This window comes from Aspergillus ambiguus (genome assembly GCF_047715705.1).
Source record: "Aspergillus ambiguus strain CBS 117.58 unplaced genomic scaffold BDV59scaffold_17, whole genome shotgun sequence".
Lineage (NCBI taxonomy): Eukaryota > Fungi > Ascomycota > Eurotiomycetes > Eurotiales > Aspergillaceae > Aspergillus > Aspergillus ambiguus.
The window spans coordinates 187942-208657 of NW_027395530.1; the positions used below are offsets into that span (position 1 = coordinate 187942).

General features: G+C 50.8%; 7 protein-coding genes across 7 annotated transcripts; 4 read left to right on the forward strand and 3 right to left on the reverse strand.

Moving 5' to 3' along the window:
• Positions 1-187: 187 nt before the first annotated feature.
• On the reverse strand, positions 188-3208 carry BDV59DRAFT_193410 (thiosulfate sulfurtransferase; the record flags this gene model as incomplete). Its single annotated transcript, XM_073692221.1, has 4 exons — positions 188-1347; positions 1416-1518; positions 2124-2169; positions 2229-3208. The coding sequence occupies 4 exons, from the start codon at positions 3206-3208 to the stop codon at positions 188-190; spliced, it is 2289 nt and encodes a 762-aa protein (XP_073547615.1).
• Positions 3209-3447: 239 nt separating this feature from the next.
• Positions 3448-4222, forward strand: BDV59DRAFT_178810 (anaphase promoting complex subunit 11). The gene is made up of 4 exons (XM_073689827.1): positions 3448-3696; positions 3757-3788; positions 3848-3911; positions 3966-4222. The coding sequence occupies exons 1-4, from the start codon at positions 3555-3557 to the stop codon at positions 3992-3994; spliced, it is 267 nt and encodes an 88-aa protein (XP_073547616.1). The 5' UTR covers positions 3448-3554; the 3' UTR covers positions 3995-4222.
• Positions 4223-5481, forward strand: BDV59DRAFT_178812 (uncharacterized protein). The gene has a single exon (XM_073689828.1). The coding sequence runs from the start codon at positions 4269-4271 to the stop codon at positions 5367-5369; it is 1101 nt and encodes a 366-aa protein (XP_073547617.1). The 5' UTR covers positions 4223-4268; the 3' UTR covers positions 5370-5481.
• A 344-nt stretch (positions 5482-5825) lies between these two features.
• On the forward strand, positions 5826-10654 carry BDV59DRAFT_193411 (isoleucine--tRNA ligase ISM1; the record flags this gene model as incomplete). The annotated part of the gene is made up of 3 exons (XM_073692222.1): positions 5826-5892; positions 5945-7354; positions 7638-10654. The coding sequence occupies 3 exons, from the start codon at positions 5826-5828 to the stop codon at positions 10652-10654; spliced, it is 4494 nt and encodes a 1497-aa protein (XP_073547618.1).
• Positions 10655-15701: 5047 nt separating this feature from the next.
• BDV59DRAFT_202229 (uncharacterized protein) lies at positions 15702-16196 on the forward strand (the record flags this gene model as incomplete). Its single annotated transcript, XM_073693989.1, has 1 exon — positions 15702-16196. The coding sequence occupies one exon, from the start codon at positions 15702-15704 to the stop codon at positions 16194-16196; it is 495 nt and encodes a 164-aa protein (XP_073547619.1).
• Positions 16197-17190: 994 nt separating this feature from the next.
• On the reverse strand, positions 17191-18316 carry BDV59DRAFT_202230 (opsin family protein; the record flags this gene model as incomplete). Its single annotated transcript, XM_073693990.1, has 5 exons — positions 17191-17266; positions 17316-17450; positions 17506-17993; positions 18048-18114; positions 18174-18316. 5 exons carry the CDS (start codon positions 18314-18316, stop codon positions 17191-17193), a joined length of 909 nt encoding a protein of 302 aa, XP_073547620.1.
• A 201-nt stretch (positions 18317-18517) lies between these two features.
• BDV59DRAFT_202231 (uncharacterized protein) lies at positions 18518-19971 on the reverse strand (the record flags this gene model as incomplete). Its single annotated transcript, XM_073693991.1, has 2 exons — positions 18518-18956; positions 19052-19971. The coding sequence occupies 2 exons, from the start codon at positions 19969-19971 to the stop codon at positions 18518-18520; spliced, it is 1359 nt and encodes a 452-aa protein (XP_073547621.1).
• Positions 19972-20716: the final 745 nt, after the last annotated feature.

Sequence of the window (20716 nt, forward strand, 5' to 3'; positions counted from 1 at the left end):
CCCTTTCGCCTCATCCATTAAGTCACAGTCTGAACCGACAGTCGGACCAGTAGGCAGTCCTGCAACGGCCGATTTTCGTAAGCCCTTTCTGCTTCGAGCAACAACCACAGTGGTCTATTGAAAAGAAAGTGTCGAAAAAAGATCGATTCCGTTGACGCAATAGTCCAACGGAACCCTCGCCATTCGATCAAGGAACCCACAACTTGCCGCGACCACGGCTTCCACCACGGGATGAGCCGCGACCGCCACCTCGGCGGCCGTTATTGTGGTGTCGAGACGCCCCAGCCATGCCTCGTGCGGTACCCGACTGGGTGCTGAGATCAACCGTCGGCTGCTGTTTCGTGGGTGCATTCAAGGATCGACTGAACGAGTTGGGGTCGATGGGTTGCGTGGGGATCTCAATGGTGTTCTCTACCGGCGGAGCGGTCGGCTTGGGCGTGGTTGTCTTGCGGCTGCCGCCTCCGCGCGTACCTCCTCTGGAAGAACTTTTGCCACGACCGCGGGGAACGAAGACCAGTTCGTCTTCGTCGCTCTCATCCTCGTACGTAAGAAGGGACTTCGGCTCGGACGCTTGGGTCTTCTCAACGTATTTGCATCGGTTTTTGTACTCCCGTTCCTCGTACTGAATCGACGTCCGGAGTTGGTGGATATTCTTCACGCCGATGCCGAACTTCTGCGCCCAGACCTGGGTGTCGCGGTCGTTCGTGATCAGAATACAGGCCTTTGCAGCGTTCGTCGCATCGGGACCACTATGCAGTCGCCAGAGCAGCGCGCTAAGGAGTGGTCGGAGTGCTGGAGGGACCGTAGGGATGATGGAGTTGGACCCCGTCCGGCGATGGCCGTTTGCCGGTTTTTGTTTGGGATCCTTCGAGCCGCCACTCTCAACCACATGGGAGTTGGCGCATTCAGGGCTGGTTTGTGAGCTCCGGGACGACGGGCGAGACGGCGGTCCGCTGTGAGTACCCGTTGAGGTAATGGAAACGGCGTCGGCGTCTTTCTTGAAGTTGAGCTTGCTGAGAAGCATCTGCGACAAGTCATCCGGGGCTCCGGACTTTCTTATGTTATTTCTCTCTTTGGGCTTCTCCTTTTCGTCTTGTTTCTCCGATGAATCTTCCCCGTCGGCAGGGATGCCGTTGATCGCCTCCGGCTCCTCCTCAAACTCCGGGAGGAAGAATTTCTCCGCCGTGGACCAATCTTCGTACTGCTCCATGGGTCCTTGGAGAACGACGCGTTCGGCGGCGATATTGTCTTTGCCGGAGGTCACTTTGTCGAGGAAGCGGACGGCCTCGCGAGCGTTGATGGCGATCTGAGAACCGGCTCGTTTCAATTGATGCAGGCGTTCCAAGGCTGGAGAAATAAGGGGAAAAAAAAAGCGTCAGCATGGACGGGAGGAACGGTCGTCATTAGGAACTTACTGTAGAGTGGAACAATCAAAGTGATGGCTCCATTGGTCGTCCATTTTTTAATCTCACTGATGTTGGTTGTCAACGCTGTCTGATCCACTGCACAGTGGAAGACCTTGCGCCCGGTCGACATGGCTCAGCTCGAGAAGCGGTCACAGACAACCGGGAGGCGGTTTGGATAAAGATGATAAAGATGATCGGTAATGGTGATACCGCACGGTGGCTCTATACCGAAGAACTGGATTGAGCGACAGCGACTGAGCCGCAGCAGCGTTAGCGGAGGCTGATCCACGAAGGAGGTCTGAGCCGATGGAGGAGGCGGAGGAGATGGGAATGTGGGGGCAGCGGTATGAGGTGAAGGTGTGATGACCGGACCAGCTGCTCAACCGCGGGGGATTGAATGAGGTTCGGACTCACAGGAAGATCCGGGTTCAGAGAGAAAGAACATCTGTAGCATCTTGGGGGTGCCAAACAACCATGAAATGAGGGAGTGATGCGAGTCATCCAGCGGCGAGGGGGAAAGCGATGAAGTGCGAAACAGCGACGGATCAACTCGACGCCGGCATTGCTGAGTCATCGGCATAACCATGGATGCATTAACCGCACTAACAATACAGTGGAGGTAAACGCAGGGCTACATTCTATAAACAGAATTCTATCGCAGGCCTACAGTAATCATTTGGTCATACAACCCCTTCACTTCCCTTCCGCTCCTTAGACTTTCCGAATCAATCCATCCTCCGGCTTGACCCGCTGGGCCCATTCCCTATTATCGTGTGAGCATCACATCATAAAACCATCTCATAAACAGAGTGAGACACTTACGTCCAACTACCATCGTATACTCTCCGCAGATTCGGATCCCCATACTCCGCTTCGCCCAGCGCGGTCTCAATAATGCTGGCAGTGACTCCCGTCCCGCACGAGCTAATGATCGACTTGGATTCGTCCACCTCCCGAGCTTCGAAGACAGCCCGTAGTTCGGATGCTGGCCGGAAGGTTTTCGTCTCTGGGTCCAGCAACTCCTGGAACGGCAGACTCTTCGAGCCTGGGATATGCCCCGAGGACAGTCCCGGACGGGGCTCAGGGTCCGTTCCCGCCCAGCGGCCATACGACCTGGCATCCAGGATCTCGACCTCCTTTGCCCCCTCCTTGCGGTGCTCCTTGGCGATTTCCTTCAATTCTAGGTACGGTATTACCAGTTTGGAGTCGTAATTCGGTACAGGATAAGCGGTCCGCTCCACCAACTGGGCTTCGCCCGACTCCGTTGGGAACCCTTCTCGAACCCATAGTCGGTAATTGTTCAGAATATGGACTTTGGGATGCCCGAACACCCTCAGCGTCCAGCCAACCCGAGGAGCGCTGAAGATCCCGAGTTCCTCTGTATCGTAGACCACAACTTCATCGTCGCGGCGGATGCCAAGCTCACTCATCGCATTAGCGAAGGTTTCGGCCGTCGGAAGCATATGGGGATAGGGAGACTCAGGGTCCTTGATAGCATCTAGATCGAAGAATCGAGCCTGTGGGATACGATGTTTGCGGAAGATGTCAATTCCCTTGCGACCTTCGGGGTCATTCGGCATAAACCAGGCCGAACACAGAGGGACAACACGTGGAGACGTCGAGATCTTGGTGGGTGGGTTCTTCTTGAGGGCCTCATGGAGCTCCTTCGGCGAGACTAGATAGGAGGAGAAAGAGACCTGGCGACTCTGACTATGCGATCGTAACTGCTGAGGGACTGACATGGTTGGACGAACGAGTCGAGTCGGTGAAGGAATGGAGGACCGGAAGGCGGAAAACGCCATTGTCGGGGGAGGCGATGACAGGATTCTAACGAGAAGTGGGATCGGAGGTAGGGATTAATCACAATTTACATACCGAGCCGCCCTATCGCGCGATGGTGTCATGCAGCGGGAACAGAACGGGAGGTTGCAAGACAGTCGGAGTAAGAGGGAAGGTTGGAGTCACTCCGCTAATCAATGCGGAGTCGGTCGGTGCTCCATGTGATATCAGGTAAACAATCCGCTTATCACCCGCTCCCTCCACCACACCACGTCGACTGTCCACCACCGCCCGCTGTCTCTTCCTTTCTTCTCCGACACTAACACTAGTCCGTGTCTGTCTCGAATCCCATCCGCCTCACCACCAATCATGAAGGTTACCATCAAAGAGTGGAACGCCGTCGCGACCTGGCGATGGGATATGCCGGAGGATGAGGTTTGCGGTATCTGTCGCGTTCAGTTCGATGGAACTTGTCCAACGTGCAAATTTCCCGGTGATGATTGCTCCTTACGTGAGTCTTTAGCTATCCGACCATAAGTATATGGACCAAGATGATCCTAATTTTCTTCAGTGCTGGGGAAATGCGGCCATTCCTTCCATATGGTGCGATTGTGGAGATGAATCCCCTCATGCGGAGCGCACACTGACCCAGGATTATATAGCACTGTTTGATGACCTGGATTCAACAAGAGACATCCAAGGGTCTCTGTCCGATGTGTCGACAGAGTATGTCTATGGTGGCGCGGGGTGTGTCGCGACAGCAATGCTAACGATCTACAGAGTTCGAATGGAAACAAAACGAAGAGTAACCCGATCGTCGACGGACGACGGATAATGTGGTCATGGTACTGGCGTCGATGATACCCTAATTGCTTCCCAGCATTTGTCTGTTTGCCCTCATACTCTGTTTTCAAGCTTGTGAAATTGGCTGGCTGTACATATTTCTTTCTTTGAGCGGCCGGTCACCTGACCCTATCGATAAGCAACAGGTGATCCGCTCCTGCTTCGACTCCATCTGCTCTCGCTCTCTCTCTACCACACCACCTCTAGCTCTCTTCCCAATATGTAACCATCTCGTCGGACATGTCTCTTCCAAAACACACCTCCTCACCTCCCCTGTCATCTTCTCCTTCTGGACATTCCATTCGCCGACCCGCAGATTCGAATCCACCGTCTCGTCCGCAGAGCATTAGCCGCCCGCCCACCGCCCAACCAGCACACCCTCTCACCGAAGAATACCACAGCTATGAACGTGCGACCCATGATCCGTCTATGATCCCTGAAGACGGCGGGCGTGAAGAAGCAACAGGAATTTCCCGACCGCCCTTCCAGCCATTCTTTACCTTGATCGAGGACTCCAGTAGCTCTGAATACTATCACCCCACCGTCCATTACATCTTCTCCGATGATGATACCGACATTGTGACCGAGGCTGCTTTACGATCGCTCGAGACAGAGCAAGATAGCTTTCCCGGTGGTGGAAAGGGTAAATCGCAGTCAACACGGGAGTCTCGCCCTTCACATGCAGGTGTCGGAGAGGATGCAGCCTACGATGTAGAGGATGACCTGGAAAGCCCGAAGAAAGAACCTCTTCTTCCATCCCCCATCCCTGGCGTGAGGGACAACTACATTATTCTTGACATGGATATGACACCGCCGACCGACGCTTCCAACCCACCTCCAGACCGGCTCCCCGAGGGTGGAATCCCAGGCTCTCCTGGAGCTCAGCAGCCCCAACCCGCAACGGATCGATTCAAAGTGACCTCTGCCCATAGCCTGACGCCGGCCTGGCAGGTTCTCAACACTGAGCTGGTTCCCGCGCCGACTTTCGAGAATAATACATCTGATGAGCAATCGGTGAACGGTGGCTTGATGCTTAAAATCCGAGGTACATCTGGGCTGCCCATCAACATGCCTGGAAAGGATCGGGACAAAGAGAGAAGTGGGCAGCGCTTAGAGGACATGATGGATCAGTTTTCTAAACGGTTGGTGGAGCTTAGACAGGTGATCGAAGCGGGGGGGCCCTTCCAACATTCTGAAGAGCGATCTGAACAGCATGCGCCTACTGGAGCTCCGTATTTAGACAGTGCCACACAACACGACGCAACCCATGAAGAACAAGGACAAGGAGAGACAGAGGATCAATCAGGATCTTACGTGGGGGGTCTGTCTCATCCTAGATAGTACATGTGAAGATATCCTTCTATGGAGTGCTTCATCCAATCTCATCGTCGACTAAATTGGTGGGGAGACATATCCCATAAGCGTAAGGTCCATCACGGACGAGACAGCGGTCTCACGTAGAACAGCCCTGTGGGTATAGACACATCGTCTCCCCAAGTAAACATCAGGTACATTGCACGTGACTGCACGTGCCCAGGGGTCATGCTGGGGTTTCACATGACGCAATGATCGATGACTGATCAACATCCACCTATCGCTCTGTCTTATCACCATCACGATGACTTCTTCCCTGAACTTCTCGCGGGTCTTCATTCTTGCTGATTCTTGTATCATATCCTGCTTATCTCGGACCTTGCACTGGTCTACCTGACCTCTCTTCACCGTGGCCTACGGTCTGTACACATTCCCTGCCACCTTCCATGCTAGTCTCACTATGAGTAGCTCCCGCCGATCACTATGACTGCATCCTCTAGACCTGCGGCGCAAACACAGATTGTTCCCGGGAAAGGGCTGGGGTTTATAAGCATGTTTATTCAGAAAAGCCAGTCATGGACAAGTCGCTAACCGTCTTATAGCCCTGGGTGCCTCTCTTCACAATGTCCTTAGTCGACTCAAAGCGCATCCCCAGACTTACCCCGCAATCAACATTGCCTACTCCTCCTCAAATCCCATCCAGAAGCCGGTGACTCTGCAGCTGCCTGCGAATGGACTCCGCCTGCGGTTTGATGGTCCCGACCAGCGACTACGACTTATTGAGGTCCTTGACTTCTCCAAGACGCCCTTGGTGTATAAGAACCAGGAAGTGTTGAAAGGGGCGAAACCAAGTGAACAACATGCTTCGCAACAAGGCCCTAGCTTTCGACATGTATACAACCGTCTTGTTGGCCCGTCCTATCCCGGGGAATATATCCCTCCTACCAACCAGTCCCCATACGGTACCTACGTGCTATCATACCCTGGCGTGGCTTTCTCGTTTCCGCTTCAACACTCCGCTTGGTCCGATCAGTGTGATTTTGTAGCATTGCTGTCGTCATCCGCAGCGATGCCCGCCACATCGATGGCTATCTTTCAAGGTTCCTCCTGGCCAGAGGTTCGGACGAAGCTATTCACGCAACAACCACAATACCCCCGGACTCCCGCCGTCGCCGGGAAAAACAGAGAGTCAGTAGCGGACGAGGTGGAAGAGTTCCATATTCTGGGTGCTGGCCAGCTGGAGGTGTCCCGGAGATCAAGTCCCCCCACTACGATTACGCTCTCGGAAACCACTCCACAGGACTTGGTAGCTGAATTCGGACCCCCCGACGCGATCTATCGTAAAAATGACCGGAGAATATCGATTCACCGCGCTGCGGGCGGCAGCGGTGAAGCTCACTTCCATATGGGCTCCTCCCCCGCTCAAGGGATCGAGGTCGCCGACACTGACCAGTCGTCGAATAATAGCGTCTCCGATGATTCGGATGAGGAGCTGTCTCAGCCCAATCTGGATCCAGCATTCCTTCCCGCGGAATGCTTTTTCAATTACTTCCATCATGGCTTCGATGCCTTTATTTCCCATCCTACAACGCCCGGACCTGCATTCCCTGGATGCGACATGCCCGATCCCGCAGTCCCCTCCCCTTCATCAAAGTTAGTGGTAACCAAGATCATCCTTCACGGGAATGTACCGGGGTCTTACCCATTCAACCGTCATCGCCGCAGTCGCTGGAAGATCCATCTGGATTCCTCCGGCGATACCGTTTCCTCTGAGACACGATATGACGAGATTTCTGAACGACTCCGCGATCTCTGGAAGGGGTCATATTCTAATCCCACTGAGGAACGTGCCCTGCAGCGTCCCATGGTGCTAAACCGCGGATGGGGTGATAGCCCAGAGAGTAGTGTCGAGTTCCTGGGTGGTTGGGAAGAAACCACCTCCAAGGGACAACGGATGGGGCCGGACGGCCATGATGGGGGGTTAGGCAACACGGAGCTATTTGGGTTCCCTGGTCTTCTCTTTGAGGTGTTAAAGAACGGGGCTGTGAGCTGCTTAACGGTGTATTAATGCGACATGACTAGATTTCCCAGTATAATCGAGGATCTGTAGCTTCCAGGTTGAACTAAATGGTGCAGTACGGAATTTATTTGAATTCGTATTACCGTCATCAACCCATTCCATTGGCTGGATGAGTAATAATACCCGCGACGGCTTCTTCCACCACAACTCCGACAATCGTCTAACTTCCATCTCCATTACAATCACCACTCCGCTACAATTGATCCCATACCGAGGCGGGATATGCTTCAGCGGTAGTATGCCGGAACTGCCGCGGACGCTCACACGGTCCTGGTCGTCCACGCTGAAGCTCCCCAAGTCGACATTTCCCGCACGCGTGACGCCGGCCGATCAGACGAAATACCTGCGACGATGCACCGACGAGCTGTACGCCTGGCAGCGGCGCGAGCGACCGGCTGACCGACCCTTCGTCCTGCACGACGGTCCGCCGTACGCGAACGGCGACATCCACGTTGGACACGCCCTGAACAAGGTCCTCAAGGACATCATCTGTCGCGTGCAGCTGGGACAGGGAAAGCAGGTTCGCTATGTGCCCGGCTGGGACTGCCATGGCTTGCCTATTGAGCTGAAGGCGCTCGAGTCTCAGAAGGACCTAACTAAGGATGCTGAGGGTGCTGTGACGGCGGCAGTGATCCGAAAAGCGGCGCGGAAACTCGCTGGGCGCACGGTGAAGGAACAGATGAAAGGGTTCCGTGGATTCGGCGTTATGGCGGACTGGGAAAGTCACTGGAAGACAATGGACAAGGTCTTTGAGAAGAGACAGCTGGGGGTGTTTCGCGAGATGGTCGAGAAGGGGCTGATCTATCGGCGGTTCAAGCCTGTGTATTGGTCGCCGTCGACGGGAACGGCGCTGGCGGAGGCCGAGCTGGAGTACAAGGATGACCATGTGTCCACTGCGGCGTTGGTGAAGTTCCCTCTCGTATCGATTCCGACACATTTGGCGCAGAATCCGCTGCTGCGGGGGAAGGAAATCAGTGCCGTGATCTGGACTACCACGCCTTGGACCCTCCCCGCCAACGCGGTCATCGCTGTTCATTCGGATCTGCAGTACGCTGTGGTGCAGTCGGAAAAGCATGGCCATCTTCTTATTGCACAGTCCCGGCTGGAATACCTCGAGAGCATGTTGAAGGAGGACCTGTCTGTCATTGTTCCGTCTATTTTGGGCTCGGAGCTGGCTGACCAGACTACATACCGGCCTCTGTTCAAAGGATCTGAGGCAGAAGACCAGGCGATCATTGCTGCGGATTTCGTTACCGCTGACTCTGGATCGGGCCTTGTTCACTGCGCTCCTGGTCATGGAATGGATGACTACGATGCATGTTCATCTCGTGGGATTCCGGCTTTCGCTCCTGTCGATGATCATGGCCGGTTCACAGACTTAGCGATGCCTGAGGACCCCGCTCGGCTGAGTGGGAAGAGTGTCTTGGACGAAGGAAACGAAGCTTCCTTGGAGTACGTGGAGTCGCGGGGTTGTCTGCTCGTCAAACACCAGTACGAACACAAGTATCCGTATGATTGGCGATCTAAACGTCCCATCATCATCAGAGCGACTGAGCAGTGGTTTGCGGATGTGGCTGATATCCGCGATGCCGCTGTCAAGTCTTTGGAAAATGTCAACTTCGTTCCGCTTTCCGGCAGACAACGATTGGAGAACTTCGTCAAGAACCGCAGTGAATGGTGTATTTCGCGCCAGCGGGCATGGGGTGTACCGATCCCTGCGCTTTACCATAAAGGAACTGGCGAGGCCGTTCTCACCGAAGACACCGTTTCGCATATCATGTCTGTCATTGACGAGCGTGGGGTGGATGCCTGGTGGATGGACGATGCAGATGACCTTGCGTGGATCCCTCCGACGCTGCAAGGCTCAGAAGGACCCGGCTACCGCCGTGGAACAGATACCATGGACGTGTGGTTTGACAGTGGTACCAGCTGGACGGAAGTCCCTACCCCGTACGCAGACGGATACCCCGCCGACGTCTACCTGGAAGGGACAGATCAGCACCGTGGCTGGTTCCAGTCGGGGTTGCTGACTTTCATTGCGCACCAGCTTGCTTCGAAACAGAGCACTCCCCGAGCGCCGTTCAAACACCTGATCACGCATGGCTTCACGCTTGACGAGGAGGGTCGCAAGATGAGCAAGTCCATCGGCAACATTGTGCATCCGCAAACGATCATGGACGGGACTCTCTTGCCGCCTCTGAAGCAGAAGAAGGGCAAGAAGCAGCAAGCGGACAAGGGTCCCGTGTATGACGCTCTTGGTCCCGACGCTCTCCGCATGTGGGTTGCCAGTAGCGATTACACCCGCGATGTGGTGATTGGAAAGCAGGTTCTTCAGACTGTCAACACCAGTCTGCACAAGTACCGAGTCACTTTCAAGCTCCTTCTCGGTGCTCTATCTGACTTCCGGGTAGAGGCCCAAGTGCCATACGAGCAATTACAGCAGTCAGACCGCATCGCATTGATGCATCTGTCCGAAATGGTCCTCGCTTGTCAGAAGGCTTGCACGAACTTCGAATTCTACAGGGCCGTAAACGCCATCAACCGCTGGGCCAACCTCGAGTTCTCCGCCTTCTACATGGAGACTATTAAAGACAGACTCTACACGTACAGCGAGAACAGTATCAGCCGACGGGCTGCACAGACGACCCTCTTCCACATCTACCATTACCTGCAGGAGGTCCTGGCGCCCATCACGCCACTCCTAGTGGAAGAGACGTGGGAGCACACCCCGGAAGCTATCAAGACTCACTGCGAGCACCCCCTGAGGCGAATCGCATCGCCCCCTGCTTCTACTTGGCAGAATCCTTCCCTCGACACGGACTACCAGGATCTCATCGCCGTGCACTCTGCCATCAAGAGTCTCCAGGAACAGGCTCGCAGCAACAAGCAGATGGGTTCGTCCCTTCAGTCCTTCGTACATTTAGTCCTTCCAGCTGGGGCTGCCACGGATTCTGTATTTCACCGGAACCTTGAAGAGCTCCCTGACCTGTTCGTCGTCTCGTCGGTGACTCTGGGAGATCACGGTACGCAGTCGAGCACGCTAGATGGTGCGCATTGGCAATATATGCAGGAATATGAGCTTCAGGATGGACAGAGGGGAACGGTGTACGTGTATAGCCCGCAGGCTGACAAGTGCCCCCGTTGCTGGCGGTATGTTGTGCCTGAGTCGCAGGCGGCTGAGGAGCCGTTGTGTGACCGGTGTGAAGATGTTGTGCGGGAGCTCGAGGAGTAACCTGAGGAGAGTAATTCCTGGACGCATGTATGTATTATAGTAGACTTTTGATGTAATATTACCTCCTTTTTTCCTTCAATACTTGTCATCATAGCAGTGGGTGACGACATCCGATTCTTGACCTACAATGACGACGGCCAAGACCTTAATAACTGGCGTCCCGGAAGTGGAAGGGAAAGAACCCATAAGGGTGGCTTTCTTTTAATGGATGGACAGAGTAATGGACGCCTTGAGGGCCATTGTCAACAACCACCGATAGTGATACATGTTACAAGTTTTCGTTTCACCTGGGACACAGCGGGCTAACAGCTCTGGCTTAATGCGGTCAGCAGATATATTGAAATTGCAATTTCCCTACACTATGGAGAGAAATGGACAAAAAGACCCTAATGCGAAATGTAAAAACAGACACTGTGGGCGATGAGATCCAAATGAGAACAACTCCCCAGATCATCGGCATCTGGATGGCCATGGAAATGATGGGAAGAAAACAAATATGTGGCACAACATCAAGGTTTTAGAGTTCATGCTTCTTCTCAGTAATAATATTGAACGGCTGAGACTCGGCAATCAAGTGTTTGTCCGGAGAACTAGGGTTGCTCCCCTCAGCCATAGCCCAGATTGCATATCCCTTACTGAAAATCATAGAAAATTAGCCTGATAATATGATGCAACGTGGAAATGTGTAACATACTCGGCCTGTATAGTACTACCGACACTGGCAGAGATCTCCAAGTGTGCCATTTGATGCACGTCCACCTTTCCATAAAGAAGCCTGGGAGTGTATTCGGGTGGCGAACGCTCATGAGTAAGCCAGAAGTCAACATACTGAGGATCGGTACTGCGCAGAATAAAATGAGACTTTATCCAACACAACCCCAACCAACAGGACGATATCAGATATGAAACATACGACACGACATCTTCCCAAGCTATGACCCATGTCCTCGTCACCTGGACGGTGGAACCATCGGTTGGATAAGTAATCTTCATTTTCCGTGAGGTTGGTTTGCCTTAATTCAGCTATGGGCTAACAGGAGGGCAATCAGAAGTATAATTCGGACGTTATTTATGACCAAAAGTAGATTGATTATCTGGGACTAATGTTGGTTTTATACCTTAAAGAGCGTTTTGACAACACAGCTGATGTTACATTACCTTCAGGTGCAAGGTAATTCAATGCTGTCCTACGAGCACAGGGCTGTCAGCAGAGCCGATGCGTTGCATTTTTCACCACCCTTTGCAGGGTTCGTCAAGATCAAGAGAGTATTACAGCACCGAAAAAAAAAAAGAATCAATCTCAGCTGAGAGCCTTGTGTTTTTGGCTGGTAGTCGGAGACCTCGGCAGAAAACCCATTATACTAGCCTCAAGATATTGGTAGATTGTCATATTGGACAGAATTATGATATAATATTGCGACTCTAACATCACCGGAAAATAGTAAAACTCCAAATCTTGCTATCGTGGAGTAACTCTAGCGGAGATTTCGATTAGAACTGATAATAAACTTGCTTACTGCTACTGTGGTACCTAAATAAGCTCTTTCAAGTAGTAATTATACGTCAGATGTTGGTCTATGGCATTCTTCTATATGACAAACATCGCCTGTGATCCCGAGAGGGCCGGTTGAGCGACTGCAGCTTATGTCAGTATGTGTTCTCTTTGAAGCGTTGTTTACTCTCTTCTGTATGTCTGACAACACAGTCCTGCGATTCGGCAAACTGCTCCTGTTGTGCAATTCCATGGTGTGAAGGAGTAATTGCCTAAACCTACATACAGCTGGTTTGTCATTATCCTCACATGATACCACTAGATACACCCAGCCAACAGAGGAAACTCTAGCAAGGAATTGGCCATGACAATCCTGGACAGGTAGTCAATGCTCGGGCGCAAGCGCAAAGACTCCACTCCTCGCCACCTGACCTCCCTTCTCAACTAGTCCCATTGGCCGGATGTCTGCTTTCCATCTACCTGATATAACTGGGATTAAGTCACTGGTCTATATTCTTCGTTCTGGATTTTGTCTTATCAGGACGATAAGTGGAGAGACTTGGTTCAACGATCGGGGAGGTTCTGAGACAATCTGATCTACGATCCTCCCCCTTCGTCATATTCAGAGACAATAGTCGCATTGACCGACCTAACTCGAAGCGAAGAAACTCAAAAATACCAAAGACAGAACACCCACAACCCAATTCCGACTTCCACCTGCACATATCAATCATAAAAAGTGAAAACATACAACAGCATAAGTATGGCGGTGGTCACCAGGCGCTGTGTGGGCGGCTTGCTGCCCTATTCAGTCTTCCTTCAGGGCACTTCAGGCCCCTGTTCACCTACCCGAATACTATATACCCAAGCTAGTAGAAAGTCGCATTTACGCAAGTAAGACTAAGAAGCAGCACTAACCTCTTTCCCCCATAAGCGTGAGGATTTTAATATCTTCCTAGTTCTATCTTCTCTCTTTAAACCTATACTGCTCTTATACTATAAAATCATTACATACTAAGACATAGATAATAATAGCAGGAAAAGACGAGTTAATATTCAACTAGAGTGGGTTAACATGACCGCTGTACCTTAACCATAACCTGACCATAACCGGCCGCGTAGGTTATGGTATAAAGAATCTAATAACCTGATCTACCGGCCGGTTAATCCGGTTAACCGCTATACCGCCAAGAGGCCTAAATAGGCAATTCTATTACTTTATTAGAAAGGTGGTCTAGAATAGCAGAATTGAGTTTTTCAGATTTAGTTCTAAATAGTAAAAGTCGATAGAATAATAGATATAAATATATATATATTTAACTACTAGGTCTAGATATATATAGAGAGAGAGAAAATCGCGATTATATTCGTATATCCCTACCTAAATAGGCTTGGTTACTAAGACTAGTTAACCGTAGGTTATAACCTGACAGTTAACATTTAGGCCTTAACCTAACCTACCCTCCCCTTTGCCAACTCTACTAGTTCGTAAAGTAAATTTTAACTTATATTTGTATCAAAGTTAGATAGATATAGATTATCTTTAGCCTACTCTATCATGTTTGCAGTTATCTGACAGAGCCACTCAGATCACTAAATTATAAAGAGTATGCTTACCGAACTTTAGGTAGAGATTATCAGGGTAGAAGAGTCTGACAACTCTTATCCTGGAGATATATGTGATATATGCATAAAATCATGTAATGTTTAGTATCTTTATAGTTTATACATTAGCCTTAAAAGGGATACTGGCAGCATCCTAAAGATAGGAGATGCTATATACTACTGAAATCCTACCTTGAGTCACCTACAAACAAAGGGATAAGCTGGATAGTCACGGTGATGCCCGACAGAATATACGACAAGCTCTACATAGAGGCTCAGAAAAGTTCAAGAGAAGCTTGAATAAAAAGAACGACTCGAATGTACTAGCGTTCCAAATTCAATCAGTATTGATTGCCACGCAGGACATGTATACGTAAGTAATATCCATGTCACCACTCAGGCCTGCGCCATTTAAGAGAAAACAATGACCCTCTTCGTGTGGCCACTGTCAGTGTTCGAAACAAAATTGATGCAGTGCACTGAAAAGCAGGAATGCATAAGACACAGATGTTCTAGTATCTGGTATTGGAGACATTGCACCCTAACACGCTGGATTACTATCAAGGCGGCGTGTGATCTACAATAAATAGTGGATCGACAAGATAAATAGTCTTTTACTGGCCGGAAATTTGCAATACACCCGACAATTAATATCAATTTTGATACTCTATGTAATATACCCCTGTGAGACTATGATACGATCCTTTCCGTGGAGTTCGACATATGACAACAAATCTTTTGCTGGCCACTCGGCACAGGAGCATGCATGACTATTTCTAATATTTCTAACTTGACTAACCTTTCTGTGTCCCCTGCAAGCGATGAGGCCGGTCAGTTCGCTTGTGATTTTGTCGCTGCTGCCTGTTCCGCTACTATAGACTTACTCTCAGGAATAGATGGTTTATACTAGCGTTCTCCAGATGCCTCACTGCAGGTCCGTTTCTAAAACTTAGGTCTCGTGGTTGGTGTCTCCGGCCAAAGTAGAGATTTCCGACTAGCTGCTAACTAAGGAGGATATCCTTAACGGTGTTATTGCTCACCCCCGTTACTTCCACCCGGAATACTAGTAGTCCTGTTAGCGATTAGAATAGAGACGACCCCCTTCGCAATAAGGGAAACTAAGATAGGCAAATTCCCTCTCACTCCAGCAGCCAACGAATTGTCTGGACTTGTATGTATCCACATATCAGTAGAATTGTCTCTAAAGAAAAATTTGAGTTTATCATTACTCCGTCTAAAAACTCTACCCAGGGAGCTCAATTTGGACGGCCCTACTCACCCGGCACTTAGTGCATACGGGTAGCCCCATGCCAACCGCTCCTAGTCTCCTCGATTCTGCACCACCACATAACCTCGTCACCACCCCAATAGTTATTGTCCTTTTCGTTCCAGTCAACATATTGGCACTTGTCTTGATTCTCACAGGCGTCAATGCATTGGCCCGGAGAGCCAAATTTTCCAAGAAAAGAGTCCATCGTCTTTCACTATTTGGTATGCACCCAATTCACGTTAGCAATCTAGCATTCCTTTGACTATTCAAACTTTCTCTGCGTCAGTCCCGCTTGCCCTATGTGCAGAGCTCCTCAGTCGCCCGCTTCAATTTCTTCGTCGACTGGAGATAACCCTGGTGGTCCCTTCCATTCTTATATGATTTTGTATAGCTCTGTTTAACTTTCTTGAGCTTTGCTCGCACACTCTTAAGTGTTGCTTCTGTCGTGGGCGCATCCTCATTGTTGGCTGCAGCCGCCGCCTTCACCGCGGCCTCGGCCGCATCCAACGTGCTCTTGAAATTGATTGACTGATACGTTTTGGCCGGTGATACCCCCGGTCTATCCCAGGTCTTCGGATCCGTAACCATGACATATTCAATTCAGCCAGGATCTCATTGTGAGGCTCCAATTGCTCCAGTGATACAGCCAGACCGAAGCTTCCCTTTCCACCGATCCAGCCATGTCAGACCCAAGACGGGATAATGTCCGTGGCAGAATTTTGTTTGGGAGGGAACACTCGGCCATCAGTCCACGAGATATGCCTCCGAACGAGTCGACCGATAAGATTGTGGACGATCAGTCCTCGACGAGCGCTCTCGTTCCGCCCAAACGACCCGCAGCCGTCAAACCATCCCGACATTTCGCCCCATGTGAACTCTCTGCACAGAATCCACGGCAGATCTACAAGCCTTGGACAAGTATTTTCCACGAGAAACTGATGATTCTGGTGCAGACCATGGATGACTGCGCTCACCGCAGCATCCGCCGTCTTCTGAAGATCTTGCAGCATGGGAGTCACTTCGTGTCCAAGTACCGCATCACGGAGCGTGATCTCACACTGATTGTCTGGCCAGTAAGCATACATATCCACCGCGGAGGTCCTCCAGTGCCGGCCTTGGGCCAATGCAAATCCTCCATCAAAGGCATTCCGGGTGTCGCTCACTACAAGTTATAGAGAGCCCAGTTTTTAACCACGAGAGACGAGCGCCACTAATCAAACCCATCTAACCTAGTATAGGTTGCTGTCGCAACCATGTCCATGATCCCGGTGACCCTGCATCCGATCATTCTGCGCCATTCCCAATTTGCCATGAAGGCTCATTACCTCTCGTCTATGACAGCGTTGTCGGCAGTGGCATATCATACATGGCGCCGGCAACCGGCATGCCGGTGGTCCTTGGTGGGGGCCGCTGCCCTCTGGACAGCACTCAGCCTTGCCGCTGTACTCCATGCCATTGTGATCAAGAAACGCTGGGGCCATGCCACATCGATGGTGACCATCTGTGCCTTTCATGAACTGTTACAGCTTGGCATCACGGTTCCCGCTCATTGGACCATCGACCCCGGTCAATACGTATATGTTTGGCTGCCCTCTGTTGGGCTCCGTATAAGCTTTCAACTTCTACTGCTCCATCCCGTGCTGTGGGATGACACGCCCCAGCCGCGCACTCTCCATGTTCTTACCCGACCACGTACCAATGACTTGACAGGACGACTTTATACGCACCAACCAATACATGGCCGTCCACACTCGGCTCTGGTACTGGGACCATACGGGCGATGGATTGACTTGACCAGCTTCGGGACGATCTTGTTCATCGTCGAGGACGCTGCGTTAATGCCCGTGCTACCTTACATACGAATGCTGGTCCGGGAAAGCGAACAACGCCGGGCGATGATAAGGGATTATTTGGGTAGCTTTCCCCTTTATTCAAACATCTCCTTAAGTCGAGAGTCCAACAGAACAGAAGCCGCTTCAAAACATATTCAATTGATTGTGTTTAGACGGAGAACACGGTGCCTATTGATTAGTATTCTCTGCTTCCAAACGCCATATGATACCGACTGCCATACACACAGACAATTTGCACTTTTATCCGTCCAACATCGACCGTATTAGTTATCCTGCCCATTTACAATACCCGAATGCATTATATCCTGCAATATGCTTAAGCACCCTCTTCTTCAATACGAATGCTTCCTTCATTGCCCAGTCCGTTGGACCAAAATCCGTCCACAAACAGCCTGCAAAAGGGTCAATATTTAGTAAGTGCCACTTGGAACGACGACTCACCCTCCATTAGAGCTATCATGCGCGATCAGAAGCCAATAGCCAATTATTCCCTGAGTGAAGATATCATAAATAGCAAAGACGACATTCTCCGCATCGAGGTTGATCTTCAACGCCAGGGGTCCAGCCGCCAGTGCGCTAATCGTTCACCATTAGTCTTTGGCAATAATCTCACAACCAGGAGAGAGCATACACAGGGTAAAGGACCTTCACAAACAGCGACACACCCGAGATCGTTCCGAAGAAGCGTTTGGTCTGCTGGTCTTTGTTTACCGCCGCGCGCGACCCATTGATCCCGATGTGATACACCATGGTCAAATAGCCGATCGCACTGATGGTGAACCACACCCACCGACGAGCTGTGTGACCTGCGAATGTTCCCAGCAGACCTGCGCTCAGCATGACATAGTCGGCGACCACGGCGGAGAGCAGATGTGCTCCAGGAAGTCCGGAGAGAAGGGCAAGGTTGCTGAGGATGAGTGGCTCGGTCAAAAACCAGTTGACGTAACGCAACCAGAATACCTGACGATAGTATTCCTCCGTAACGTTGGGAACATGCTTATGGTGTTCGCGGATGATGTCATGCTTCCAGGTGATGCCTTCACCGGTAGCTAGGGCAAGGTAGACGATGAAGGAGATTGTCGTTGCAATCGAGACGAGACTGTGGAAGACACGTTTTGACTAGAACTCCGTGTCAGCTAAGGTGATCTATCTAGGGATAGAGACGATGCATACGAGAGGTGCTCGCGCAGCGAGAGTGTAGAAGACAAGCGCAGAGAGCGCCATCAGCACAACCACAACCCTAGTTGATAGATTGTCAGCCCGAACAGTTGTCGGCAGAGATGATGTCGGTTATTTTACCATAATGTCCGTTGTCCTGTTTTATCGATGGATTGATAGATTGGGGTGCCAGGAACCACAGTGGGAATTGGAGAGACCGAGGTGGTCAGTCCGGGCTCCGGCAGAGGAATAGGATCGGTCTGAATAGTGTCGGAAAAAGTCATGATGTACTGAAGAGAATAGATGGAAGTTGGGAAACAACAATCCTCTCTGAGGTTTAAGGATGTGGCATTCTTAAAGGCGCGGTATTCTTGTGTTACTGGCAACAATCGTCATTCTGACCTCGACGTTGGCGTCATCGACCACCCAGTGGAATTTCGGTTAATCGGCGGAATTCATCCCTCGACAAGACAGGAATCCATCTCCTATTGGCCCATAAATATCAAGCCAATCTTGGAACTTCTTCCTGGAGGATATTGAAATTCCTCCACCTTTTTCCCCTTCTCCAAACGAACCATCTTCAGCTCAGAATACGGTTCCACGCGGCGTCCAACAACCAGCTTCTCTTCGATCTCGCGTGGGAACAAAATGGATACTTTCCTCATGGGTGTAGAAAGATAGAAGCCGGCGTCCACGCAATAGTTCTTGAAATTGACGCATTTCAGCCGTGTCGGGTCGAACCAATGCAGGAACGCGTCTGCATCGACGACGAACCCCGTTAGGGTCAGTTTGCGAATAGAGAGTCGATTACACGTACGACCTCCCATCAACATTGCACGGAATTTGGCCTTCTCTATGGCCAGCTTGTCTAGGTACTCACCAACGCCAACGTGGTGGGAGAGATTTCCGTCGCCAAATTGGCCGCTGTAAGGTATCGCCGTCAGCTCAGTCACCATTGTCTGAAAATGAACTGGAAGCATTCAATATAGTAACACAGTGCAGTAAGAGAAAGATCTTACTAGTAGACGGGCTGCCCGAGGTGCATAGGGTTCAATTTCCACCCACCCTTGATGTACGGCCATTTCCCACTGAAACTACGCCGCAGACGTGGCGGCAGTACCATCTCCAGTTCCAGTTCTTCAAGCTTCGTATTGAGCCACGCCGCCTGCCAGATATACTTCTGGTAGGACTGGATCATTCCAGTAAGTTTGAGCACCCGTAAACTGCGAAATTCGCATAAAGGAGCCAGTGCCTCCAGAGGTAAGATATCTTCATCGCGGCTGTGTTGTTCGACTGTCGGCCAGAATGTATCTAGACCGAGTTCATGTCTACATCTGGAGAGACAGCTCCAGCTCATACCACCACGGAATTTCATGAGAGGATGATCGGGCGTTGCTTCTTCCGTATCGGTGGACGGAGATTGATCTGTGTTCCCGTCCTCCTTCGCCTTGTTGCCTGTGAACATATGGAACGGGCGTCGAAGAAGCGAGATGGAGCGTCGACCAACATCTGAAACAACACTTGAGGAGCGTGACCGTGAGCGACCATGTTTGGAGGAATCGACGGTGCGACCGCGCAGAGAAGGGAGGGTACTTAAACCAAGGACATCGCTCATGCTAAACCGACGATGGTGCGCCTTGGAAAAAGTGGTTTCATTCAAGCTGGTATCCACTGACGACGGTCCTTGAAGGCTCAATCCATCGCCTTTATTGAACGCGGATTGAATATGGACAGGGTGATCATTGTCTTTGATTGTTCGATCCGGATGGAGTCTCGGTCTGGGGGTGGAGGTCATGTCGGCTTCATCGAGATACGTTACTCCTTCAATTTGGTCGTTGATGGACTGGTTGAAATCTTCCGCGTCTTTCCAGAAATCTTGACCCAGAAGGGTCTCTTTCCAGTGATGTGGATAGTCCTCCATCAGAAGTGGTTGGTGCATGGTGGTGAAGGGAGAAGAGCTGGGGAGAGTAGGTGTGACGGGAAGTGAGAAGGGGGGCGGATGCTAAAAAGACTATACAGGCAGGCAGCAAACGGCGTACATACAACTGGGGCTACAAAGATTGTCTGTAATAACCCTTTCAATATATTGGTTAGCCATAGGACTCCCCGTCTATAAGATCTTAGTGCCATTCTTAGAATCATCATAAACAAGATCTGGCCAGTCAAAGAGATTTTTTTTTAAAACTACGGACTCTTTGGACACTTCATCAGGAGATTGCTCTATATGTTTTGATACACTTGCAGCTACTTTGATGCCTACACCTTTAAGTAGTTCCTAGAATAATACTAGATACCACAAAGAGTAGATAGATTAAACAATATGAAATTTATATTTAATGGCCCAATTCCTCTCACTTGTTCTCATGTATATTCTTGATCCATTGTAGAGCCTGGCGAGAAACACGCTTTGAATAATCTCTAGCAAAGCAACATTCAAGGGAATTTTGTCTGTAATGTGCCATGTGGAATGCGTGTTCGCTGTGATGTACATGCTGCTACCATATTTACACTTATATATACGTACCAGCGAACTCTCATAGAAGATTGGCATCAAATCTACGCCTCTCTCAGCCACAAAGCCTTTCTAGCTTTCTAGCTCACCTTAGCGTTAGCCTAGTCAGCCTTGTCAGCCTTGTCCCGCCAGCTGTTCCACTTCGAACTTTTCCCTCTGCAAAGCCATGTCT